Raw genomic sequence first — 27536 nt, 5'->3', positions numbered from 1 at the left:
TTGGAGTATTGCTTAACATCTTCTCAAATGAAGAGGGCATTTCAGGTTCTGGAAAACACTATGGTTAGAGTATTTGTTGTGTATAGGCATTTTTTTTAACAATAATTGTAAAAAGCCATATTTTTATACTACATGGTAAATTATAATGTTAATGTAGTTTTTACAAAATTTAACCAGCTTATTGCCGACACTTTAAAAAACATTCTTAAGTTCCTTCCATTTTGGTGTAATTCTATATTTATTCTCCAGGTTTACACTTTTTTCTTAAGCATATGTATCTTAGCCTATATAAGGAATTGAATTTAAAAGGAAAATAAACTTACTTTAAAAGTAATAAATAAAATAAAACTTCCTAAATAGTTTTAGCGTGGTCCCCGAATTAAGTATCAGCTGTATGTTTAAATTTAAAAGATGATTGAACTCCTGAAGATCTTCCAAAGATGTTTAAACTGTAGCAAATACATTTTCTTACCTTGCTCCTGAGAACTTTTTACTTTCTAGAAACTGCTTGTCTTGGGAAGGATGAACTGAACGCATGTTCAGTTTGTCAGTTACAACCTGATGCTGGGAATGTATATTTAAATCTTGATGAGATGGAGTCAAAAGCTACTTCAAGAGAACAGGGTGCCCTTTTGCAGTGTGCAAATTCTAAATCTACCTCTGAATGGGAAATCTGTGTTATAGAGTACATTTATTCCCTCAAAGAACCAGAATGTAAATATTGAGATCTGAGGGATTCTGATATTCTAGAGACTCTTGAGTTTACCCTTGACCTCGTTTTGCTCCTAGGTGCATTACTCACTGCTGACTCCATCTGTACAGCTGCAGTCCTGTGATGTGATCACCAAATAAATTTCTAGGTGTGGGGAACATGTCTTGCTTTCTGGCTAAGAAAGTGCAGTTCCGTAGGACAGGAACAGAGGGACCTTCTGCCCTTCCTATGGCTTTCCTGCTTTAGGAAGTATACAATAGGACAGAAAGACTGAGGGTGCAGGGTAGGAAGGGGCTGTAGGGTCAGAAAGAGGACAGGAATTGGGGGAGGAACAGGAAGGGTCCTAATTCCTTGAGTTGCCAAGAAAGGACTTGCTTATCACATTTTTTTAAATTTGAAGAACTTAATCCATGTACTCAGCATTAAGAGTCCTACATGAGAAGCCCTACAGCAAGTGGCTGGAGCATTGCTAGGTGAAAGTATTTGAAATTTACAGTGATTGAAATTTACAGTGAATTCTAAATTATGTTGGCTGGGAGGAGACTAGCATTAGATTAAACCAATGGTTCTCAAAGTCTCAGCTCTGGACCAAGCGTTACCAGTATCTCCTGGGACTTGTTAGAATGCAGATTATTAGAGCCTAGTAGCCTTTGTTTTAAACAAGATCTTCAGCAGTCCCAAGCACACAACCAAGTTGGAGAACTACTGGCCAACCAATTCAACCTGATTGTAGTGTCAAAGACCCAGCATTGAAAAATAATGAATGAGAAGTTACACTAGAATACCCTTTAATCTTTGTGTAGGGATGGCATTCCTCTTACAGAGGGTGCTGTGTTTTAAGGTGAAGGTCAGAAAAGATTGCTTCATTTTAGGTACAGTAATAGGTAGCATTGTACTTGAGGTGGAGAGTGTCCCCTCATGGCTACAGTTCAACCTGGAATCAAACTTCAGCCAGAATCTAATGGAAGAGAGCCTTTTATCTTGCAACCTTATCTTAAATATTTATTCCTTGATTTTTTTTTTAATTAACTTTAGCTATACAACGACCTATGAGAGTCCTGTTTTCATGGCATTATGGTGGGAAGAATTGGTTCAAGTAGTGCAGAAGCGGCATTAGGTACTTAGGAATTGTTTGGAGATTTATTTAAAATGTAGATTATTGGCCACCACCCCCAGAAATTCTGACCTAGTCAGTGTCACATAGTGCATTTCAAACTCCACTCTTGCCAGCCCACTGCTGTCTCCCTACATCATTTCTATTGCATGCAGCCCTCCCACCACACTTTGAGAAACACTCTGCTAGATTTCTAAGGAGAGGTGTTGTATCTGATTATAATTTTGGCTTGTATTCTGTGAGACAAATGTTTTCATGAATTTCTGAGAATATTAATTAAAATATTAATCTTAATTGCTAGTAATGAAGTTACCTGATTGTTTAATATTCACTGGAAAACTATATAGAGATGCTAGGAATAAAATTATTTGAAAAGTCATGAGTCATGAAGTTAAAACAATACCCCTGGAGATTGGTTTTGTCATACTCTTCCACTGTCAAAGCAATCAGCTCTTCACAGGGTCTCCAGGCCTGGTGCCCAGGCCTGAGTTGTGGGGAATGCTGGAAAATGCTGTTTGATGAGCCCCAGGCTGGAGCCCGGGGTCCCTGTCCGGGCAAGATGTACATGAAGTCTGAGGTGACTTATATTTCATTTTTCTGCATAGAATGTCAAAATAAAATTGTTATATCTAGCTTTCAGGAAAATGATGAATGGGCAAGAAAGGGACAGGAAATGACACCCTCCCCCATCCCCATTCTCTGCCTTCCTCCACCAGGAGGCAATTACAGGTGCTTAGTGGGGAGATTAAAGACAGGTGTGTTCTCTGATGGTTGGAGTGGGTTCTTGCCGGCAGGAGAGGGATCCCCTTTGCAGTGTGGAAAGGAGGTAGGAAGGAGGGGAGTCCAGACTCCAGTGTGCACCGTGGGGGTGTCTTGTGCAATGCCATATGCCCAACTAGGAACGCCTGGGAACCCACCCCTGCACTATGACTTCTGAATGCGGCCAGCCAGCTTCAGGGGCGGTCAGTCGGTGTACTTGTGACCGGTGTTGGCCAGAGGGGCGTAGGGGCCGTGCAGAACCCTGCTCGCCACATCAGCCTCTTCCAGGCTCTGTGCTGTTTGATGTGCAGAATGTGGCAGTAGCAACTGTCCTCACTTGTAGAGGAGACCCGCACCCCTCTTCCTCAGCTGTCCCTCTTCAAGGCCTGCCGCCCACCACTGTCCTTTACCATTCACTCTTCTTTTATCCCCACATGCTTTGTCCTGTTGTTCCCACTGAATGTGGGCTTCACTTTAGGGACCAGAATAGTCCTAAATGTTGCTGAACAGTGGTTTCCTGAGCATTCTAACTTTCCTGTGACTTTTAAAAGTAATAAATATGTTACCAGGTGTGCAGTTTTTAAAAACAATGTTTTTCAAGTTGTAGATAAGTTGATTAAAGTGTTTACACACACACATATATACACACTATATATTAAATTTATTAAAATATTCCAAATTTATTTTGAATTTACTAAAGGTTTATTTTAGCATATGGTGAAAAATAAGTTAACACATCGAACTTATAATTTTATGCACATTATTGCCTAAGATGAGGTTAAAAAAAAAAAAAGGTAAGTCAGTGGTGGTGGGTTTAGGAGAAATCCTCAGCAACAGCACAGCCTGAGGGTGGCAGAGATGCTGGAGGTGGTGCCTGTAGGCTGATGTTTGGGAACTGCTGTTCTAAACACACACCCGGGGCTGACAGGTTTTGAAATAGTCTTTAAAGTAACATACAAAATAACTTATAAAGTGGAAGTGCTCCATTGCATTGGAAGGAGAGGTGACTTGGCATAATGTGACTCTTCAACTGCAAATCTCCTTTCAAGCAGTATGTATCTCTTTTAAAAATCCTTTCGAAGTACTGAACTTGTAACAGTCCTTGCCAATATCCTTTGTATGCTTTTACTGAGTCTTTTGTTCCAAATTTAGTAATATTTTCTACCTTCTGTAGATCATTTGTTAAAAAAAATCACTGTAGAACTTTGTGTAAGTGGTTTGCTAGCCTTTATTCCCTATTGCTCAGCTTTATTGACACATTTGTGCAGACCATAAGATTCACCCTCTCAGAGTATGAAGTTCAGTGGGGTTTAGTATATTCCCAGAATCGTACACCCATCACCACTGTCTTATTTTAGAATATTTTCATCACTGCAAAAGGAATCTTGTGCCCTTAGCATCATTCCCCATTTTCCCTTTTCCTTGGTCCCTGGGACCTGCTTATCTACCTTCTGCCCCTGTAGCTTTCCTACTCTGGATATTTCATGTAAATGGAATTACATAACATTTGGCCTTTTTTATCTTTGTTCTTCACTGAGAATAATGTCTTCAAGGTTCATACATTTTCCATTGAGCCACATATCCAGCCTCTTCCCGCTTTTTTAGAAACAAGGTGTTCGTAATTTGCTGGGGCTGGCTTTGAATTTGCAAGCCTCCTGCCTCAGTCTCATGAGCTGCTGGGATGAGTACCACCAGATGAGTACCACCATGCTTGGCAATATTTCATTCCTTTTTATGGCAGAATAATATTCCAACATGTGGATAGACCACATTTTGCCCATCATTTGATGGGTATTTGGGTGATTTGGTTGGTGTGTTTTTTCAACAATATCAAATACATCTAGAGCTTTTTAAATAGTCACTGGATGACTTTGTGAATGTGTTTTAGAGGGGATTTATGTTGTGATTGGGAATTGGATTTAGAAGCCCTTCTAATGGTACTTTGAGGAATCTATATCTTTAGTTTCCTTTTGCAAATAAAATACATTTTCCTAAGAACCTGAGTAGCTACTGTTTCTTTATAGAAAAACATTTGTTTTTAGTATGGGAAATATTTTCACATCTTTAAGGACTGAATTTCAAAAATAGTTTTTATTAAGTAGCTTTCTTCGACATTTTTAGCAGAGGAAATATCTGAAAAGCCAATATTTTTATCCATATTTTCCCAATCCTTTTATTTTTGCCCTATTGAACTCTGTAACCCAGTTCTATTAATTTATGTCCTGTTTGCAGTGTGAATATTTATAGACAATGATAAATTAGTTTTTCTAATGGGTTTTAAATGTTTTGTTAAATTGTATCCTGATATAACAGAAATTACTGGGTGGTCTGGTAAATCTTTAAATGTTAAGCCAGTTCTTTTTTATTTTTAAAAGCTGCATTAATTGAATTATAGCTACAAAAGTGTTCAGCAGTTATTATTCTTGGCCCAGCCTTGGTGTACAAAGCACGTCATGGAATAATGGACCTTCCTTTGGCATCTGCTGTTGTCATACTTTATTTCAACCCTTGTACTCAAAACCTGGGCCCACCACTGTGCCCTGGGGATTTTGACTGAACTTGACTTGGATTTTGAAGACTTTAGAAACCATGTGATGAGAGAATGGGGTAAGAGAACTGAGGTGGTTCAGCTGTGGGGGACAAGACGTCACAGCAGCCCTCTCAGCTGGTCAGACTATACAGAAGTTTATTCTTGTCCAGGTTGTTGTGGGGAGAAATTCCAGGGAAACACATGTCAGCAAGGTCCCTACTTCGCTGGGTTCTGAGGAGGCCTACAGCAGGGTTTGTTTTGTAGCTTCCATGCTTCTACACCTAGTGCTTCTATATTCCCCATTGCCTAGTGTATGGTGCTAAGAATGACTTCTGGTTTGTATTTTGCCCATTTAGGATGTATATAGTGTTGCATTATGACATTGTTCTGTCATTATTAATGCCTGATTCTAATTTAACCAATAAGTTTAATAGGTGAAGTACTATTTGCTATTTTGTAATTTCATGTAGTTAAGTTTTATTAGATCAGGATTAAAATATCCCATCCATTTGATGTAATGTGTAAGGTTTTGTCAGTTCCTAAAATGTAGGACCTGCAGTGTGGTGTAGCTTGCCTGGCTAATAAGCAGCAGAGTGGTGCTGTTTGAGAGTGGTGGGGGGACTCTGGTGCTGGTGGGGTCAGGTCAGTGTGTGCACCTGGGCAGTTCTGACCTGTCAGTGTTGTGCCCTGTCTGCTTCGGCTTATGGTTTGGGATCCAATTACTTCTCTGTACTTTAAATGACTGATTTTGATCTAGTCTTGGATTGGGCTTTCGGCAGCAGAGGGGGTGTGAGAGTCCTGGGTCTGGAGCGACACTTCATGGATTCAAATCTCTCCTGTCTGATGACTGTATGTGCTTGGACAGGTATCTCAACTTCTCTGGGCCCAAATTTACTCATCTGTAAAATGGAGCTTAGAGTATCCGAGTCATTGGTAGAAGGGTTAGGTGCAAGGATATACTCAGTGTCCTAGACTGTTTCATATTAGATGTTAGATGCAGTTCTGGTTTGTTAATACTGGTGTATAAAGGTCAAGTGGCTTTCCAGAGGTCTCTGAATAGGCAGAAGGAGTTTCAAATTCACTGAACTCCTGAAGGGGAAGGACCGGTCTACCTGGTCTCCCGAAGGGTTGTAGATTCATGTTACCTTCTCAGAACCTTACATCTCTGGAAATTTTGAATGAATGGGATTCTTTGGCCCTCCATCATCTGAACCTGTTCCTGCTTTGTTCCCCGAGCCTCTGAAATGTGAGATGCCCTTGTGGTGGGTGTTGTGTACGATTTTTTCAGAGGAGCATGACTGAATGTGTAGATATTCTGTTGGGACAGTAGGGTGTCAGGGAAAATTTGCACCACTTGTGCTATAAGGAGAAAGTTATAGCACTGAGAGAGATGTTGAAGAGAACAAGAAGAAAATACTTGAAATGGATGAGATGACAAACTGAACTGTAGCTGAATTCCTCTGAGTATTGTATGCATTTAGTTTCATATGATTGAGGAACCCATTCAAAAAGTGTCTGGTAGCCATTCATTCCTGCTGGTCAGCTCTGTCTAGGAGGGGCGTCAGGAACCCGCAGCCACTCCTTATCGAGACTGCTTCTCCCCCAGGTCTGCGTCCTCATGTCTTCTTCCTTGCTGGGCTCGTCCTCTTTTTCTCTACTCATCCAGCCTTCTCTTGGAATTCTGTTTTCCCCAAGACTGGCTGCAGAGTCCCCGCATTTTTCTTAGCGTCTGCCTTTCCTTGTTGTCCCAGTGGTTGTCTTTAGACTCTTTCCTGGTTAAGCTTTCACTGTTGAGCCTTGCGGGAGGATGTAAAAGTAGGCTAACGAAGGCAGATTTGGAAGGTTTCCTTCGTCCTGTCCAATTCCCAGCTAAGATAGCAACTACTAAAGTTGTCACTGGAAGGCAAGAGCACCAGGCTCACCAAACGCACTCTGTTCAGCAGGGCTGGCCTCTGCCCTCCTGGAAGTCCTTTGTCCCACTGGTGGAGATTGATGGAATCAGAAAGTCACAAGAGTCCTCCCCATTTTGAGTGTGTGGTTTGCGTTGCCAGAGACCTCTAGGTAGGGTGATGCTCTTCTTTAAGTACACTTTGAATTCATTTTAATCAGGTATGGTGAGCCGGTGAACACAGACAAGCTCCTGTGAAAGAGGTTTACTGTTTAGAGTTCCCAAGAAGAGGGGGCAGGCTTGCCACACAGGCCACATACAGGGAGCACAGGGCTGGGCAGAGGCAGGAGAGGGAGGGAAAGCATAGGCAGGCAGCAGCTCTTGTGGCTTCTGTGAGAAAGGCCAGGCTAGGCAGGGTAAGCACTGTAAGGTTGGCTACTTACAATAATTCTGGAGGGCTCTGGGCAATAGGGGCAGTTTCTACTTATGTGACACCTGGCTCTGGGGTGATTTAGGGCCTAGGAAACATTGGTTTGGTGTGTGAGAGTTAGACAGGGAGGTGGCTGGGGGTGTGGACTGTGGATTGTTTGGTTTGTACATGAAAAGTGTGTTTTTTGGCAAATTGTTTGCTAGCCCTGGGACGGGACAGTCTCTTCAGGATCAGCAGTGCCCAAGATGTCAAAGCTTCAGAAAATAAAATATGTGACTAATACATGCCTTTTCCAAGAGAACTGTGCTTATTACAGAAGTGGTTGTATGGGTAGCATTTTTTCAGTGAGGGCTTCCAGCACCCCTGAAGTCTAGTTTAGTAGGTAGGGTCTGCATGCCTCTAGCAGTGACCAGCCATGCAGGACATAAGATCATGTGCCAGCAAGATTGGCCAAGGGTAATGGAAGTTCAGGGAAAGGACAGGGGAGCATGTCAGGAAGCAGCAGAGGGCAGCGGTTAAGAAGGGAGCCTCTGGGGGCAGACTTTGGGGTTCACTTCTGGCTTTGTTAGTTACTGGCCCTGTAACCTTGAGCAGGCTAGTTTTTTTTAGTTTTTTCATCTGTGAAACAAGCTTAATAACATTAATAGTTGTAGAGCCCATGTCATGATGTTATTGTGACGGCTCTGTGAGTTCATGAGTCAGAGTGCTTGGTACATAGTAAGCATTCAGTGTCAGCTGGTGTTAGCTGGCCATTTTGGCAATGTTGATTCTCCTAATCCGTTAACATCCGAGTCTTTCCATCTTCTAATGTTGCCTTCAATTTCTTTGATCATTGTTTTATAATTTTTATTGTAGAGGTCTTTCCTTTCAATGGTTAGGTTTAGTCCTAGATTTTTGTTTTTGTTTTTTTAAAGGTATTATGAATAGGATTGTTATCTTGATTTCTTTCTGAGCAAGTTCATTATTGGTCTATAGGAAAGCTACTGATTTTTCTATGTTAATGTTATATCTTTCTACTTTGCTGAATTTGTTTATCAGTTCTCTTTCATCTTTAATATCTGTTCTAATATTCCCTTTCATCATCTAAATTACCCTTTCAATATGTTTAGGATTTTGTAGGTACAGAGGTATATCATCTGAAAATGGGTGATTTGACTTCTTCCTTTTCTATTTGTTTCCCTTTTATTTTTTTTTCTTGCATGATTTTTCTGGCTAAAATTTTGAGTATTATATTGAATAAGAGTGGTGAGAGTAGGCATCCTTGTCCCATTCTTGATTTTAAAGAAATAATTTCAGTTTTTCCCCATTTAGTATGATGTTAGGATTTGTGGTGTAGCCTTTATTATGTATGATCCTCTGTAACCTTATTCAGGGATTTTTTTTTTTTTTTAAGTCATGAAGGGAAGTTGAATTTTTCTGAAGGCTTTTTCTGCCTACTGAGATGATCATGTGATTTTTACGTTCTTGATTCTATATATGTGATATATTGCATTAATTGACTTGTGTGTGTTGAACCTGCTTTGCATCCCTGGAATGGTGCTCGTAGTGTATGATCTTTTTAACATGACAATGAGTTCAGTTTTACTGGGGATTTTTGCTTCTGTGTTCATCAATAATATTGGTCTATAGTTTTTCTTGTAGTCATGTCTTTTTCAGGTTTTGGTAACAGGGTAATGTTGGCTTTGTAGAATTGGAACAGTTATTTCTCTTTATATTTGATGGAATAGTCTGAGAAGCATTAGTATTAGTTCTTCTTTAAATGTTTGGTAAAATGCAGTTGTGAACCTGCCCTTGTCATTTTGCCTTTACTTTGTTGGGAGACGTTTTGTTGTTGCTTCAGTCTTATCACTTGGTATTGATCAATATAGTTTTTTTGAAATATACTGTTGGTTCAATTTTGGTACATCATGTGTGTCTGGAAATTTCTCCATTTTTTTCCCTAGATTTTTCGATTCGTTGGTGTATAATTTTTCAAAATTCCCTAATGATCCTCTGAACAGTGGTATCTGATTTAATATTCCCTTTCATCTCTAATTTTATTTATTTGGATCTTTTCTGTCTTTCTTTTGGTTAGTTTGGCTAAGGGTTTTCAAAGATTTGGCTCTTTGTTTCATTGATATTTTGTATTGTTATTGATATTTTGTATTGTTATTGATATTTTGTATTTGACATTTTTAAAAAATTATTTCTTTCCTTTTACTGTTTTGTTAGGCTTGTTCTTGGTCTTGAGATGTGTCAATAGATTATTTGAGATTTCTCTGTTTTTCTACTATGGGGAAGTATAGCTATAAATGTTCTTCTTAAAACTGCTATCACTGTGTCACACAGGTTCTGGTAGTTTATGCTTCCATTTTCATTTAATTCTATGAATTTTGCCCCTACCCCAATTTCTTGAATGACTCACTGCTTTTTTAAAAGTGTATTGTTCAATCTCCATGTTTGTGTAATTTATGCGATTTCTCTTGCTGTTGATTTCTGGTATCATTCCATTATGGCCTGAAATAAAACACAAGAAATTATTTCAGGCTTTTTTTTTTTTTTTTGTATTTGCTAATATTTGCATTAGGGCCTAAAATATGGATTGCTTTGAAGGTAGTTCCCTGTATTAATGAAAAGATTGTATTCTGTTAACTGTTAACTATCTTTAGATAGCTGTTCATGTTAAATCCACTTGATCTTTAGTGTAATTTAACTCTGATAATTCTTTGCTGATCTTTTGTCAGGAAGATAAATTTGTTGGCAAAAGTGAGGTATTGATATCACTCACTGTTAATGTATTGGGGTTTATCATTTCCTTTATGTCCTGTAGTGTTTGTTTTATGAAAGTGAGTGCTCTGAAGCTCTTTGCATATATATGTATATTTATAATGGTTATATCTTCTTGATGAATTGTCCCATTTATCAAAATGTACCTCTTTGTCTTTTCTGATTGATATTGGCCTGAAATTTATTTTGTTAGATATTAGTATAGCTATTCCTGCTTGCTTTTAGATTCCATTTGTTTAGAATATCGCTGTCCTTCATTTCACTTTCAGTCTGTATGTCTTTTCCAATGAGATGAGTTTCCTGCAGGAGGCAAACAATTGGGTCTTCTTTATTAATCCAGTCAGCTAGTCTGCGTATTTTAATTGGGAGTATGCAGATAATTTGCATTCAGAGTTTATTATCAAAAGAAATGTACTAGTTTTTGTCATTGTGTTGTTTTTCTTTTAATGGTTATGAATATTCTGTGCTTGTTTTCTCTCATTCATCATAGACGTTTGATGGTGTACTAAAATGATTGTGTTTGTTTCTTTCCTACTTATCATTTGCTTCACTACTTTTCGAATGGGGTTTCTTCTTTCCTGTGCTCTAGTGGTTGTGTTTATCTTGGGTTTAGAGTTCCTTTGAGTATCTTCTGTAATGCTGGTTTACTGGTTTACTTTTACTTTATTCTTATATTGGAAGATCTTTTTTCTTCTTTGCTGGATAATAGTAATCTAGGTTGGCAGTTATTTTCTTTTAGGTCTTGACATGCGTCATTCCATGCTCTCCTTGTATTGAATGCTTATGCTGAAAAATCTGCTGTTATTCTGATGACCTTTACCTTTATATGCGATTGGGTACTTCTCTCTTTCAGCTTTTCATATTCTTTCTTTGTTTTGTACTTTTGGCAGTTGGGATGTAAATGCCTCCAGTACCTGGATGTCCATATCATTCCTAAGATTAGGGAAATTTTTCAATGAATAGGTTTTCTATGCCATTAGTCTATAGTTTGACTCCCTCTTCTTATCCTCATATTCAAATGTTTGGTTTTTTAATGTTATCTCTGAGATCTTGTATGTTCTGTTCATGGTTTCTTATTTTTTTCTTTTTTATTGTCTGAATGTAACAGTTCATCCATCTTTTCCAGTGTGAGGGCCCTCTGATAGTTAATCTAGGTGTGCTGTAGGCAGTGGAGTATATGAAGTGTGCCTACTGGGTAACCTCCAGACTTATCTGCCATAGGTTTTGTGAAAGTGTGTGAAAGCAGCCTGAGTTAAGGCCTCTTGTGGGTGGAGTGATCTCGACAGTCATGTCGTTTCTCTCTGTGTTTGCTAAGCGGGGTGAATATCCAGTGTACGTCTTCAAGTGCCCTAGTCTGCGCCTTCTTGGGGCCAGGTCATCAGCTAGAGGCTTTTGTTACCCCTATTCTTTTAGTTGCAGCATCTACTGAAGTTTGAACAAGACTAGGTTGTGGATGGAATAAGGTACAAGTTCTCTCATCTGAGCTGGGGTGGGGGGTAGCTCAGCAGCAAGCCCCCCCACCCAACCTGGTCAAAGTACTGGGCTCAATCCCTAGCACTACTCAATCCCTAGAAATAACCATGAGTCACAGCAACTTAAAAGTCAGCCAGAACCAGGCGCACTGTTGACATCCCAGCTCCTGGAAGGTGGAGGCGAAGCAGGGAGTCCCTGCCTCAAAATAAGAAATGAAAAGGGAGGGGTGTGGAGCTTAGTGGTAGAATGCCTCCGTGTTAGTCCCAGTACTTCAACAGAAAAAAAAATGCAAATCAGAAATAGACATACAATAAAAACCTTTTAAAAACAACAACTAGGGCTGGGGTTGTGGTTCACAGGTAGAGCACCTGCCTAGCATGTGTGAGGCACTGGGTTCGATCCTTAGCACCTCGTAAAGTAAAGTGAAGACATTGTGTCCACCTATAACTAAAAAATAAATATTTAAAAAAAGAAATCTATTAACAAAGAACATAGATTAAAAATTAAATGTTAATGAAAGTAAAATTAATGATACATTTCAAAAGGGAGAAGGCAAGAAGAGAATGAAAAGAAAAAAAGGGAAATAAAGATGAAAGAAGAAAAACATCAAGAATTAAAAAATATGTAAAATTAGGTGAAAGTATGAAAAAAATAACAAGGAAAAACAAAATAAACAACACAGAATAAAGCAAGCAAAAGCAGTCAACAATTCCCCGGGCCCCAGGTATGTGAAAGGGAGCGATGCCTTTCAGACCTCAGATTTTGGAACCTGTCAGCCAGGCGGGCCGAGCCCACCCACCTCGCGTACCAGCAGGGGCTTCATGCAGTGGTGGTGGCAGGGCTGTGCCCCCTGGAGGCCTCTGCATGTGCATGGGTGGACGGGATGTGGCAACAGTAGGAGGCCCTGCTGGCCCCTCTGCCCCTTGGAGCCTGTGGATGGTCGGATTGCACTCCTGGACCTCCAGTCGTGCATGGGCCAAGTTACTAAGCCTGGCATGTAACCTGAAGGCCTCTGAGCAGCTGAAGGAAGGACTCTGTCCTGCCCTCTGCATTGGAGGGGAGCTGAGAGACCCCAGCCCGCCTGGCCGCTGTGCTGTGGGGGGCCGCCTTGGAGAGAATCCATACTCAGTTGGCCTCCTGCTCCCAGAGCTCGCCTCACCTTACCAGTTTTGCATGGCAGCACCTTCCGCTTCCCTTGACTGGCGACCTGGTGTCCCACCCAGAGAGTTCTCAGCAGCTTTGTGTCACAACCAGTTCCTTAGGCCCAAACTGTCTGTCATGTGGGTGTCTGCTGAGAAGAGAAGAATCTGTTGGGTCTTGGAGATGTAAAGTGCTGGGGCTTTTTAATCTCTCCAGCAGTAAGCCCAGACCAGGGGACCCTTCTTGGCACCATCTGAATATCCTGGGAAGCACTGAGAAGTGCCAACCCACTGCAGATGCCAAGCCTCCTGTCTGCTTGCGTTGTATTTACCTGGTGCTGGATTCAGGACTTGCTGAGGGTGCTAGGACTTGCTCACCTACAGCCTGGGGTAAAGGGTACTTCTCCAGCAGGCTACCAAAGTTCTTAACATTGGGTGCTTGTTCCCCTATTTCTAATAACCAGTATTTCTGGGTTGTTACCTGCTCAGACTATGATTGTACTCCAGAGTTTACCTATGACATCCCTCCCCCATGCAGCCATACCTTGTTGCTGTGGTTTAATCTAGTGCAGAAGCAGGGGAGTGCTGAGTGCCTCTAATCCACCATCTTCCTCATCTCTCAATGCACTAAAACAAACAAACAAACAACAACAACTGACAAATCAAGTTTTTTTGTCCCTGGATGATGGATGGGGAGTTGGCTGTATATGCATTGAATAAAATGACAAGAAATGATAAAGGAATCATCTACAAAGTTAGTCTTGATGGGGGAAATGTACCTGTAACAGGCTATGCCGAGATTTGCTTTGTTGTGTTCTGTGGACATATTTTTAACAATTTTAATGCAGAAGGATTATTTTTTAGTTTAAAACATAAGCATTTCCAGCATAGATGTTCATTAACAGATGAATGGGTAAAGAAAATGTGGTATATATACACAGTGGAGTTTTATTCACCATAAAGAAAAATGAATATGTCATTTGCAGGAAAATGAGTGGAACTTGAGATCATTATGTTAAGCAAAATGAGCCAGCCTCATATGGGGAAGATAAAGAGGAAGAAGGGAAAAAAAGGAGGAGGTCAGGGATTTCATGCAAATCAAAGGGATATCAGTCAAGGAAAGGGACCAGAGGGTGGGAGGTGGAGAGGGAGGGGGAAAATGTTGGGGAGTGATATTGGCCAAATTATATTGTTATATTGTGTGCATACATAAATATATAATGAAAAATCCCATCATTATGTAGGATTATAAGGTACTAGAAAAAAATGTGGAAAGAGGAAAAAAATAGGTATTTCATGTGAAATTTTTAATTGATAGTGCCAGGAAGCAATCAATGTTGATTAAGACACATCTCCTAAGGAGGAATCAGGCATTGAAATTCAGTAGGTGCGTGACCTGAAGTTCAGCCCCTTGATTGGTCAGCTTCTGTCGGGTATAACTTCTTTGAAAATGGAGTCGAAATTTCACTTAACTGAAATGAGTTCTCCCAGGAATCCTTTTCTGAACAGTCAGTTGTAATTTAGTCTAAGTGGCACTCTTTACGGAACTGAAACATGCTTTACTTTGCAAGCAAGTAGCAATCAGAAGAATAAATTCTTTTTCTTTGAAATAGAGAAATCACTTCCAATCTGATCTTTGCATCCCCATGCCTGCTGATAATGTGAGCATGAACACATTAAGCATGAAAGAGGAATGGCATGTGTGCTCAGTTGTGATCAGGAGCGCTAGAGAACATACAAGCTAACACCAAGGTAGGTGCAGTCCGTCCTGTCACATCATGCTTATACAGAGTTCGGAGTAGGCTGATACTGGTGTGATTTCCAGTGTTCTCAGGGTAGACCTCTCCCCACCCTAGTCTAGTTATCATGTGTAAATCAAGCTGCAGTTGACAGGGATTTGCTTTCTTTATCCTGGAAAAGGTCTTTGAGTCAGACACTGCTTTGGCCTCACTGTGTTGATCTTCATCACAAGCACTTTTATAATTCCCACATTTTTTTCTTCTTTTCATACACATATCTCAATAGGGTCTTTCATTACATGATTACAAATTGTATGCTTCGTGAAAGCAGTAAATTTAAAGAAAGATTATTTAAAATCTGAGGCCAGAGAGCATGGTTTCTCTTACTTAGAGTTTGGCTTAAAGATTGGTATTTAAGTTGGTATCATTCCACATGTGGTAATCCTGCAAAGTGCTACAAATTTTTATTTATAGTTAAGGGAATAAACCCAAATCCACTCTTCATTATGTTGTCTTGCATTATTTGCTCAGTGATAAATGACATTGATGTGTGGGTGCGAGTTTTGCAATGAAAGACCCTATTGTAGCCTATGGGGCTGGGGCTGGGGTCCAGTCAACATCACGTTTTTAGAGGGATTTAAATTCAGAATGTCCTGGTCCTTGCAAATTTAAACATATAGCTTTATGTTGTTTTAACACTGTATTTTTACTCAAAGTAAAATAAAATAAAAAGGAATGAACAAAGAGGGAAAACTTAAGGTTGTAATGTTAGAAACCAAATAAAATGACTGAAGGCATATCCTAAACTCAAAGATTAAAATTGTACCAGAGATAATAGCAATCCTTTGAGTGGCCTGTTTCTGCTATTTAGAAATGACTTCAGCTTTGAAAATTTATTAACTGTTGGATGCCAGAGAACCAAATTAAAGAGATCTGAAGACAGGCTGAAAGAAAAATTCTGAGGGGCAGGGAAGTTGAATAGCTGCCTCAGCCTTTGAGGAAAAAGTAGTTCCATGTCATGTCGGTTTATCCAAACCAGTGTTCAGGAGAGTTTTTGAGGAAGGAAAGAGGTGGATATTTTGGAGGGTGGATTAGTCTTAGATTATATTTGTTTTGTTTTGAAATAGAAACATAATAAATAAGAGGGAATTTCAGTTTTGAATCAAGTAGTTCAGTGTCCACTCATCAGAAGTTTGGATAATTAAATCAGGAATCTACTAAAATGCCATTTTGCTAAGTACGAAATGAGGGATCTTCTAAAAAGTTAATAATTAAGTAAGATTTTAGGGGTAATATATCCGAAGCAAATGTGCCCTCCACTCCCATTCATTCAGAACTGAAAAGAAAATCATTCCACAATTTTCTGGGTCCTTCATCATTTCTGATGAGAAGCCAGATGTCACTCTGACAGAAAGACAACTTTCAAATGTGCTGTTGTTCCACATATGTACTGTGTCATTTTATCGTGGCTGCTTTTAAGATTTTTTTTTATCTTTGGTTTTCAGCAGTTTGATAATGGCGTACATAGATATGATTTCCTTTGTATTTATCTTGCTTGAGCTTGCTCACATTCTTGAGTCTTCAAACTTATAACTTACCAAATTTGGAGAATTTCAGCTATTTTAAAAATAATCTGTATCTTCTGGGATACTTTCAGAGGTTGCAGAGTTAGTATAGGGAGTTCCTACAGACTCATCGCCTGGCTTCCCCCAAGATTCACATATTATGTAATTAAGATGTACTTGTTAAACTACAAAAGTGATGATGGTACAATGCTATGAACTACAGTTTTTCTACTGATGTCCTCCTCTTTTTTTTTTTTCTTCCTGTTTTAGAATCCCATCTAGGATACCATATTGCATTTTATCATCGTATCTCCATTCTGTAAGTCTTTCAGACTTCACTTACTATTCACAGCCCTGACATTGTTGATGGGTGCTGAGCAGATGTTTTTCAGAATGTCCTTCAGTGTGAACTTGTCTGATATTTTCTCAGGTTTACATTGATTTAGGGACTATTATGGAGGCAAGGTGCCTTTCCCACTGCATCATATCTGGGGTAATGATAGCAATATGACTTATTTTTGGTGCTATTAAGCTTGATAATTTGGTTAAGTTTGTGTGTACCAGATTTCTGAACTATAAAATGAGTATTTTTTTCTATTCCCTATTTGTTGGGATCAAATCATTAAATCCAGCCAATACTCAAGGGGAGGAAGATTAATCCCTACCTCTTAGAAGAAGTAACATCTACATATATTATTTGAAATTTGAAATTTTTCCATAAGAAGATATATCTTCCAATTTCCTATATGATCATTTGTTTATATCACAATAGACTCATAGACATGTGTCTTATTCTTTGGGTTCTAACCCAGTACTACCATTATTTGTTTGCTTGCTTAGGCCAAACTAGCCATTAGCAGCTTTCCAGGCTGGTGCCTGTGGCCTTTCGAGGTGCCCTGTTCTTCCCCACTCTTTGCCTCTGTGATGCTCTAGGCTCTTCTTGTATTTTCCCTGCCCTAGTCCTATGGTCGGCCATTTTTCCAAGGGGGCCTGGTTCCTTTATTGGAAAATGGTATTTAGAAATCAAGACTTGGTGCTGGTTGTGCTCACTGCTGCTTCTTGCCTTTTTTTTTTTTTTTTTTTATTGGTATACTTTGCTACCTCATTCTTTTTGAACTGTTCTTTTTTGGGCTCCAGTTATATTCACATTAAATTTTTTAATTTTGTTCCAAAAATACCTGGGGTGCTTCATTCCTTTCAACATTTTTTTTTTCTGGTTTTCATACTGGATAATTTCTGTATAACTATTTTCAAGTTCAGTTGCTCTTTCTTCTGTGATCTCTAGTCTACTATTGAAAACTACCAGTGAATTTTTAAATTTCATATTTATTTATTTATTTATTTAGTTTTCAGTGGACACAGCATCTTTATTTTTATTTTTATGTGGTGCTGAGGATCGAACCCAGCGCCCCACGCATGCCAGACAAGCGCGCTACTGCTTGAGCCACATCCCCAGCCCAAATTTCATATATATTATTCTTCAATTGAGAATTTATTTTGCTTTTTTATTTTTAGTAATTCTGTTTCTCTTGTAAGTTTTCTTTTAGTTCATTTTATCATAGCGTTTATGTCCTTAATTTATAATAGTAATCACTGCTTTAAAATCCTTCTTTGCTTACTTAACTCAAGTTGGTCTTCATTGATTGCTTTTTATCTGAGTATGGTTTATATTTTCTTGTTTCCTTTTATCCTTATATTAGGATTGTGATCCATACTAGTAGAAACTCTGGGTTCTGTTCCTCGTAGGGACATAATGTTTTGCAGGTGATTAACTTTAATGAATTTGGACTTCTAGTAGTGCCTCCTCTATAGTGGGAAGTGATCAGAATCCCAGTTTAATTGGGTTTAATTGGGCTGTTTGGCTACCTCATACATGCATAGCTTGGGGGTCAAAAAGAGATACCAAAATACAGTACAGTAATGTATTCAAAGTGCTAGGTAAAAAATAACTCTACACTTAGTTAAGTAATCAGTTAATAGTGAGAATTTAATGAAAGCATTGCAAACATGCAAGTGTTGGAAGAATTCACTCTTGCTGCTTCTGAAAGAAATGCTAAAGTGAAGAGGAAATTGAGGCATATGGTATTTTCCAAACATGGCCATAGCAATATCTCCCATCTCCCATGCTTTTCTACTCTGTGACTTACCACTTGCCCATCAAAAGGGGAGTCTCTTCCCCTCTCCTTGAATCTTCATTGCCTCATGATAGATTGTAGTGAAATTGATAGCCACATTGACTTTCAAGGCCAGGCAAGAAGAGGCCATGCAGCTTTCAACTGTTGTTTAGGGATGCTTCCTCTGGGGGATGCCAGCTTCTATATCAGATGTCCAACTATTCTGAGATCCCCATATTGGAGAGACTTTGTATAGCCAATCTGGTTGTCAGAGTCTCTGGATAAGCCTGTCTTCTCATTGATTACCGGGGAGTGACATGGATGAATCCCCAAGCTATAGAAGAGTGTTGCCAGAATAGAACAAAATGGTTTCAGTTTAAAGCCACAAGTTAATTTGTTATGCAGCAACTGGAACAACACCGACCCAGAAGGAAGGAGTGGACGTGTGACCCAGTTGTAAGGAAGCTGATGAACATACTTGTAAATACATATAAATAAGTTACACTTGTAAATATTGGCTTTTTTTTTGGAGGGGGGGTACCGGGGATTGAACTCAGGGGCACTCGACCACTGAGCCACATCCCCAGCCCTATTTTGCATTTTATTTAAAGACAGGGTCTGAGTTAGTTAGTGCCTCGCTTTTGCTGAGGCTGGCTTTGAACTCGAGATCATCCTGCCTCAGCCTCCTGAGCCACTGGGATTATAGGCATGCACCACTGTGCACAGCTTAAAATATTGGCTTTTTAAAAATGCCGGATGGGGCTTCTTAAAAATAATGTGATACTAAGACATTAGCTACAGGAATATAGAAGTTGGTGTGGAGTAAGGAAGAAGAAAAACTGTTGATGAGTCTAAGGTGCTTATATTTTTTTGGAAGGCTTTTAGAGATTGACTTTAAGTAGGTATGTTAAAGAAAATAAATAGATTTTATAACTAACACTAGAAGGTAAAACAGGTGTGCAGTAAAAATTTCAACAAAAATCAGAAAAGAAAACCTTAAGAAAGAAGCAAAGAAAATCATGTAAATAGAAAACACAAAATAAGCTAGACATGGTGGCCCATGCCTGTGATCTCAGCTACTCAGGATGCTGAGGTAGGAGGATTGCAAGGTTGAGGCCATCCTGAGCAACTTAGTGAGACCCTTTCTCAAAAAAAAAGGTTAAGATGAGTGTCATTATAACTGTAATTGTGATAAATGTAGACAAATGAGTTTCAGTCAATAAATGTGATACTTATATTAAAAATCCAGCCAGTGCTGGGGATGTGGCTCAAGCGGTAGCGCGCTCGCCTGGCATGCGCAGGGTGCTGGGTTTGATCCTCAGCACCACATAAAAATAAAATAAAGATGTTGTGCCCACTGAAAAACTAAAAAATAAATATTAAAATTCTCTCTTTCTCTCTCTCTTAAAAAAAAAAATCCAGCCAGATGTTATCTTTAAAAGATAATCTAGGCAAAACAACCCAGAAGGTTAAAAATAAAGGGATAGAAAAGATGTACCAGGAAAAAAAAAAAAAAAACCTGAAAGAAAGTAGGCGTGACAACATTAATATCAGGTAAAATGGAATTTTTACATCTTTTAACCACAGAAGTTGCATATGTGAACTGGGAGATGTGTACAAGGATGTTCAATGCAGCATTGTTTGTTATAATGAAAATTTTAAGAGAAATACCTTATCAATAGGTAAATAATAATATTGATAGATGGTAGAATATTCACATGGGACACTAAACAGCAGTTAAACAAACTACGTCTGTATCCATCAACATGGGTTTATTTCAATACTATTGACTAAGTTGCATAATAATGTCAATGTGATGTTTCTAAACCCAAAACAACAAATTTGGACTAAATTTCCTTTTAATCCTGAAGTTATTTTACTGAAATTATTTGATCACAGCAGTGAGCTGTGTTCCTGTGACTATATGCAGGTGAATTTCTGAGGAACTGTGCCCAGAAACAGTATATTTCAGCAAGTAAACTGGTTATGTCCAAGATATTTGATGTGTCCTAAAGAATGCACACACTTGATATAGAGAAAGCTGTCACCTCCGATCAAATAAATAGTCTGTAGAATAAAATATTTAGTAATTACTCAAAGTGTGTTCAATGCTATAGGATAAGCGTATATGCAAAAATTTCTCTTCCCCAAGTTGATTAGGAGAAAAAAGACGTGGAATAAAATGGTATAGGTGTATCCTGAGAAGAAGAAAGGAGTGATCTGGAGGAAGGTGTTTGTTAAATAGTAGCTTTCTACCAGACTGTAGAAATGACACAGCCAGACGTGTTACATAAGAGATGTTAAGGTCACAGATGTCTTCAGATGTCAATTTCATGGCTATTTATTGAGAACCTACTGTGTACAGAGTACTCTGCTTAGCAGGGTTGTGAACACAAAATTGAATTGGGGGAGGGCCCAAGGAGTTCCTGGATTGCTGAAGGGTGGGGCAGCTCTGAATTGAGGCAGATGAGTTAAGGGCCAGGAGGATGACATGCGTTGCTTCGTAAGCTGGAAGCGAGGGAAATTGTTTCTTAGAATGATTGGGATGTTTTCACAGAGGCTGCTTCAGTTTGGGGGCTTGAAAGTGGCAGTGTAGTTTCTTTTCTGAGCCATAGCTCTGTTTATTATTTGATCCTCCCCCAACCCATTAAGAAAAATGTTGCTGTACATTAATCCTTTCAAAGCATTTTAATGGTGTTGCTGAGACAATCATGTAAGCCTTTAAAAGACACCACATAGCACACTTGTTTTAGAGGCTGTGGTGGTTAGCCACTGGAACACTAACCATTGGTTTTGATAAAGGGGGGAGGGATTTTATATGTTATAGCTTATGACAGAGAATGGAAAAATGCTTCAGTGAGACACGCTGGCATTTTAAATTGGAGCACAATAATAGCCAAAAGTGCTGAAGTCAACGGACTGCTTAGAAATATGGTTACCATTTGCTGAGAGAGGCCTTTCAAGGTGGCCACAGACATGTGTTTGCAACCACAGTCAGTTCAGTTTTGCCCTAAATGTGGGACTGTGACCCTGATTGACGCCAGTGAGAGCTATGTACTTTCAGAGATAGGGGATTTAGGTTTCCAGAAATCCCAGACAAGTAGGAAATAGGTGAATAAGCCACATAATATACAAACCATAATGTAGGTTGGAAACCAGGCAGCAGTGACTGCTCTTCAAGTCTTCTGGGGCTGGATTAAAAAAATCCTCCTTTTCCTACCAAAGTTGAATTCTTCACGAGAAAAATTGATTACTAGTCTGCACAAATTGAAGAAAACAAAGAAGGTAGAATGCGAACATGCAAGAGTATCTTAGAGGTAACATCTGATTTACGACTTAGATGATATGAAGAGATAACCATGAAATCTAGAGGATGAAAATTCCAAGGAAGAGCATCAGCTAGAGGGAAAAGTTCTATTCCTCACAAACAGAAAGAGATGGGGTGACCTTGGGCACAGCGCTTTCCTTCTCTGGACTTCTTTGTTTTAAGTTGTAGAGGAGAGCTGCATGAGTGAGCCTGAAAATTTGTCCAGCTCCAAAGTTTAATGATATAAAGACTAGTTAAAATGGAAAGCAGAGGGATGGAAATGTAGTTCAGTGGTAGAACACTTGTCTAGCAAGTGTGTGATCCTGAGTTTGATCCTCACTGTCTCAAAATGTATAGATGAATAAATAAGCAAGCTACAGTGCCAAATGTAGCCTTTGTTTTTAAAGATGGTAACCCGAAGGCTGGGGGTGTAGTTCAATGGTAGAACTCTTCTTGCCTAGCAAGTAGGAGTTCAATCCCCAGTAACCACCCCCCCCAAACAAAACAAAACAAAACAAAAAAAAACAACGGTTGGTCTTTGAATTGGATGGAATGGTGGAGAGAGAAAAATGTTAGCAAGAGAAAAAAAAAATCAAATAAAACAAGGTTGTCAATTTGTAAGTTTAGTAAGTGGAAGGCGATGGTGTTGGGGGAATGGTTCTTTCCTGTTTCGGTCATTTTCTTCCGTGTTGAGGGAGTTCAATTAGAGTGACACTCCTGGTTTTGTGTCTTTATTTCACAAGGTGGCTTAATTTAATAAACTTGGGCATGTTCTGATCATCTCCTCCCCTTTGATTTTTAGGTAGCAATCCTTTCCACAGAGAGCTATTCTCCTGTACAATTTCAGCCCTTAAGTCTTACTTGGGGCAGTGGGGGGCGGTGATCTTTCCTCTCCTTGGAGCTCTGACCTGACCCAGATTGTCTGAAACCATCTGGGAACAGGGGATGCAATTTCCTGGTGTCTTTGGGTCTTGCAGTAAGCCATGTTCTCCAGTTTAGCTTTTATCAATAGTGATGGTGATATTTTGGTCTCCCTTTGCCATGTCTTTACTATTTCTTGGTATGTTTGGAATTTGGTGGGAAGGAAGAGTGTTGTTTATTTGGCTCTCTCAAGACTCCAAAATTGGGTTCAGAGGGCAGGATTGGCTTGATGCAGAAGGGATGCTGTTCCCTCCAAATTAGGAGAAGGCAGTAGTTATGAACAACTGGAGATGCTTTGAGGTATGATGAAGTTTCAGAGATCATCTCAGTAAAGATCAAATAATCACCTGAGAACCAGTCAGCAAGCATGGAGCTGGAAAATGAGCAGAAGGAAAGACTCAGAATGGCCACAATGAAGTATGTAGCCAAGAATCTGCTAAGAGGACCAAAGAATAGCCAGTCAGGGTAACAAGGGCTGAATTGTTTAAAATATACTCCAGAGCTGGGCATGATGGTGTGTGCCTGCAGTCCTAGCTACTGCAGACACTGAGACAGGAGGATCACTGGAGCCCAGGAGTTTGGGGTCAGCCTGGGCAACTTAGCAAGACTCTTTCTCTCATAAATCAAAACAAAACAAAAACAGAAACCACACCACATAGCACACTTATTTTAGAGGCAGCAGTGGTTAGCCACTGGATAATGACAGGTTTTGGACACAGTGGGTTTGATAACAGCCTGGAAAGGATAGGCTTTAAGACAGCGAGCGTCACAGCATTGTTCTCTGCACCAGGCACAAAAGCAACAGACATTGTTCTGTAAAATATATTTTATTCTTAAAGTATATAAACTTTCAGAAATAAATGAAGGAATCTATTAGGGTTAGACAATGAATAATTACATCTATATTGGTATCAGTGCTAACCTAGTTTTCTTCAAATGTGATAAGTTTAGACAACCATTAAGGTTATGTGTGTGTATTTTCAGGCTTTTTAAAAAAATATATGTTTTTTTAAAAAAACTAGTCAACAGCTGTATATTAGCAATTCCAAACACCAGCAGGATGAAGTTTGAACATCATTGTTTCTCATTGCATGGATATAGTCAATGGCTTTATCAGAGGTTGTTATTAATTAATGGCAATTCAGTCACTTTCATTCAGAAAACAATATACCCTAGCTTATCCCCTGTGCCTGTTGACCCTTCTAGCACTAAGAGAAGTACCAGTTTTTCCATAAATAAACTTCAAACTGTTCTTTTTTTGTGCGGGTGGGATTTGGGGGTTGCACTTAGGGGCACTTGACCACTGAGCTACATTCCCAGCTCAATTTTGTATTTTATTTAGAGACAAGGTCTCACTGAGTTGCTTAACGCCTTGCTGTTGATGAGGGTGGCTTTGAACTTGCAATCCTCCTGCTTCAGCCTCTCGAGCCGCTGGGATTACAGACATGGGCCACTGCACCTGGCTCAAACTGTTCTTCACTTCCCTGACTTCTCTGTACTCCTTTTGTGTTTAACATCATTACCGCATGCAGTTTGGTAGAGGAGCCAGTGTGGTCAATGAAGGATTCTGAGAGGCGGTTGCACTTGAACCAGGGTGTGGAAGGAGAACAGGATTTGGCAGATGGGATCCAGGAGCACTTCAGGTGCTTCTCAGTGGCAAGGTCTGGCAGGGCTGGAGTTACTTTAGGGATCGGAGTCTTAAGCAGGCCCTTTGGTTGGAGAACAGGGTACAAAGGGAGTGTCATCCCCATAACTGGAGAAGTAGCTTCAGTTAGATCATATCAGGCCACGGGAGGCTCCATTTTTTAAAGTTAAGTGAGATTCAGTGAGGAAATGTCTTTGTGAGAGGTAAAACCTAAAAATTCAATAGGGTTGTTTGCTGAAATGAGATTCTAGAAGGAAGGGAAATAAAAAGATTTAGTAGAGAGGCAGATAAAGTCAGAAGGGAAGTGAGGAGGAGTTAAAACAGAAGGGGGAGCACTGCAATTTGCTTGAAAGGTCAATGCAAGTAGTGTTGTTTTGTAGTTCACAGAAGAATGCCTCTTGATATTTAGAAATATAAAAATTGTTTTAAATATATCTACTCTGTCAGAATTTTCTTTTCTCCTGCCATTTGATTTTCATTTTTGGTAAAAGAATAAAAAAAGAACAGCTTACGCTAAAAGAAATTAGGTGCACATCAGGGACTGAATAATTTCAAATAATTTCTCTTTCAGCTGCATTGCTATTATATAATAAGAATACATTTTGATTCAGAACTTTTATGAAGAACTTGTACACTTTATTGCAACATCTGTTTCTGTGTTTTAATTTCTCTCCTTCCTTTTATAGGTATTTGCATACTATTTTTTTTTCAAATGAGAAGACCTTTTGTTTGCCACAAAAAGGCTATTATCCAGAATGTTAATGGGTTTTCAGCTATTAAGATGTAATGATATACCTTGAGTATTTAACTATAAATTTGAAAAATCTCCATGAACAATCTCAAAGGAATACTTAGAATGCACTCTTGGTAAATTGGCTCATTTTCCTGTAATTTACTGGAAGTGCTGATATGAGAGCAGTCCTAATGTGAAAAGTACATTAATCCCTGGAGTTACATTGTATGTATTAAATTATTACTCTCAAAGAATAAAATGTATGAGTCCATTTAGCCCTCATTCACACTTGTTACTTAGAATCACAGTAGAGAAACAATCACTTATCTTTTGATGCACAAAATTAGAAATGATACATTTAATATCTTCTAAAACAAGAAGCACAGTGATGATCAGTTATGATTTTGCATAACAATTGCTCTTTTTCAAAACAAGGACTTTTTTAGTGAGGAACACAATTCTTTCAGCTTTGTGGAGGCCCATTTCATTCCATTGGTAATTGAAATATTTTTAGAAACCCATAGCGCAGCTTCTTTCATGTCAGTCAAAAAGCTTAGTGTGCCTTCTAGCCATGAGTACCTGCCACGCTGGGGGATTGTTAGGGATAGTAGTCAACTCGCAGGAGCAGCGGTTTGCAGAAGCGTTTAGGATCTTATTTGGAATTTTACCTTATTGTCTTTTTCTTCTTTGCCAGGAGACTGAAAGTTGTGGAAGCATAACTTGTGGCATAGGTGTCTTTTGAGGAAGCAGCCATTTATGATTCTGGAAGATTAAGGCAAGAGAGGAAGCCCCATCTGAGATTTTAACCAACCTTTCAAACAGCAGACTACACCATGGACACGAAGCTGGACCCTTCCAGAGATGATCTGCCTCTTATGGCCAACACCAGCCACATGCTTGTGAAGCACTATGTGCTGGATTTAGACGTGAACTTTGAAAGTCAGACCATTGAGGGCACCATAGTGCTTTTCTTTGAGGATGGAAACCAAGTCAAGAAACAAACTAGTTCCACCGAGGAAACCTGCCAATTGGAGTCAAGTGAAGCCTGCACATTTAGGGCACCTGAGCCCTGCCATATTCCTGCAACAAATGCAAGGACCGTAGCATCTAAATTGGGATATAATGATTTTGCAATCTGTGATAAAGGTGAAAAAGATACTTTTGATAAAGATGGTAACCATGACAACCAGGAACAGGCTTCTGGTATCTCTAGCTCAGAGTACTGCTGTGACACAAGGAACCATGGGAGAGAGGGTTTTTTGCTGGTGTTGGACTGTTGTGATTTGTCTGTGTTAAAGGTCGAGGAGGTGGATGTTGCTGCTGTGCCAGGTATTGAAAAATTTACAAGGTCTTCCAAGCTCTCGGTTATTTCTGAGGAGCTCAGGAATGAGGTTGTTGGTGAACTTGTGACTCTGCCTGCGGATCGTTGGAGGGAGCAGCTGGATTATTATGCTCGCTGTGGCCAGGCTCCTGGCTGTGGGGAACTGTTCTTTGACACTGATACTTGGAGCTTACAGATCAGGAAGCCAGGGGCTTTGACGGCTTCCGATTTCCCTCATGCCATCAGGATATGGTACAAGACCAAACCCGAGGGGCGGTCAGTTGCTTGGACCTCAGACCAGAGTGGCAGGTAGGTTATCTGAGCACTCCACAGTCGCAGTAATCTTGCACACTTCAGGGGTGCTCTCAGACAAGGGACCAGTTCTGTGGAGATGCTCTCACTTCTTCTGTGACATTACCCAGGTAGCCACAAATCCTAGACACACAGAAAAACAAGTAAATTCTCAGGTAAACTGAATCTTAATAGGATTACCTCCTATAAGTCAGGATGAAAAGATTATTAAGCTCTGGCATTTTGGAGTAAGGCGATTGAAAGGCAAGCTTAATGATGAGACTCTGAGCCTACCTCCTGGTTGAGATCACTGTGACTCTCAGTGGAGTCGATGGGAATGAGTCTCCGAGCAAGTATTTTTTCAAAATTCCTTCACAGTGCCCCTAAGAGAATATAGATGGCTGTGAAATTGAGTCGGTGCAAAGCTGGGCAAAGTGCTGTCCAATAAAACCAGCTCTGCTTTGTGACTTTCATACTGTACCTCTCCTTGGGCAGCCGTGCCTCCCTGGACTCTGTCAGTTGTCCTTTGATGTGAGCCCCCAAAGAACTTGAAAGATCTGTTTCTGAGGAGTGAAATAGTCTGTCCTGCTGAGGCAGGGTGCTGCCTCTCTGGCGCCATTCCTGGTATTTGGCACAAGGAAGCTCCCTATTCTTTAGTGCAGGGAAAGGCTTGATGCGGCTTCCTTTTCCAGGGGAGGCATTTAGGCAGCCATTTGTTCTTTTCTTATGGCTCTTTCTCCAGCATCCTCTAAATTTTAGAATTAAGAATGTCTAAATCAAGCTTAGATTCCTCATTATTTTACCTATTTTTTTTTTTTTTTGCTAATGTACTGCCAATCATTTCAGAGCTTGGGAGGAGGGATGCTGAGTTTGAGAGCCTTCTTTACAGTTTTGGGAGCAGGGCTCTCCTGCAATTGTTTACATCGCTCCTCAGCTTCCCCCCAGCCCTCTCATACTTCTTAGATTTTTTTTTTTTTAAGTATTACTTTGACTTTGAGCTATAATTATCCCATTCTTTGCCTCTAATCTTACCTCCTGCTCTGGTCCCTAGCCCTCTGAGAATGAGTTCACTTCCTGTCTCGTTCTGCT

At 39.7% G+C, this 27536-nt stretch overlaps 1 protein-coding gene across 1 annotated transcript in view; it reads left to right on the top strand.

The window, feature by feature from the left end:
* The window catches only part of Aopep (aminopeptidase O (putative)), a 309239-nt gene that overhangs the window by 10302 nt on the left and 271401 nt on the right, over nt 1-27536 (top strand). The window contains exon 2 of the mRNA XM_048800350.1: nt 25530-26465. Coding sequence (XP_048656307.1) covers nt 25669-26465 — 797 coding nt within the window. The 5' untranslated portion in view covers nt 25530-25668. The remainder of the gene's footprint in view (nt 1-25529; nt 26466-27536) is intronic.

The sequence above is a fragment of the Marmota marmota genome, unplaced genomic scaffold (assembly GCF_001458135.2).
Source record: "Marmota marmota marmota unplaced genomic scaffold, marMar, whole genome shotgun sequence".
NCBI classification, from domain to species: Eukaryota; Metazoa; Chordata; class Mammalia; order Rodentia; family Sciuridae; genus Marmota; species Marmota marmota.
The sequence above is the reverse complement of the archived record's forward strand: the minus strand, read 5'-3'. Positions and strand labels throughout refer to the sequence as shown.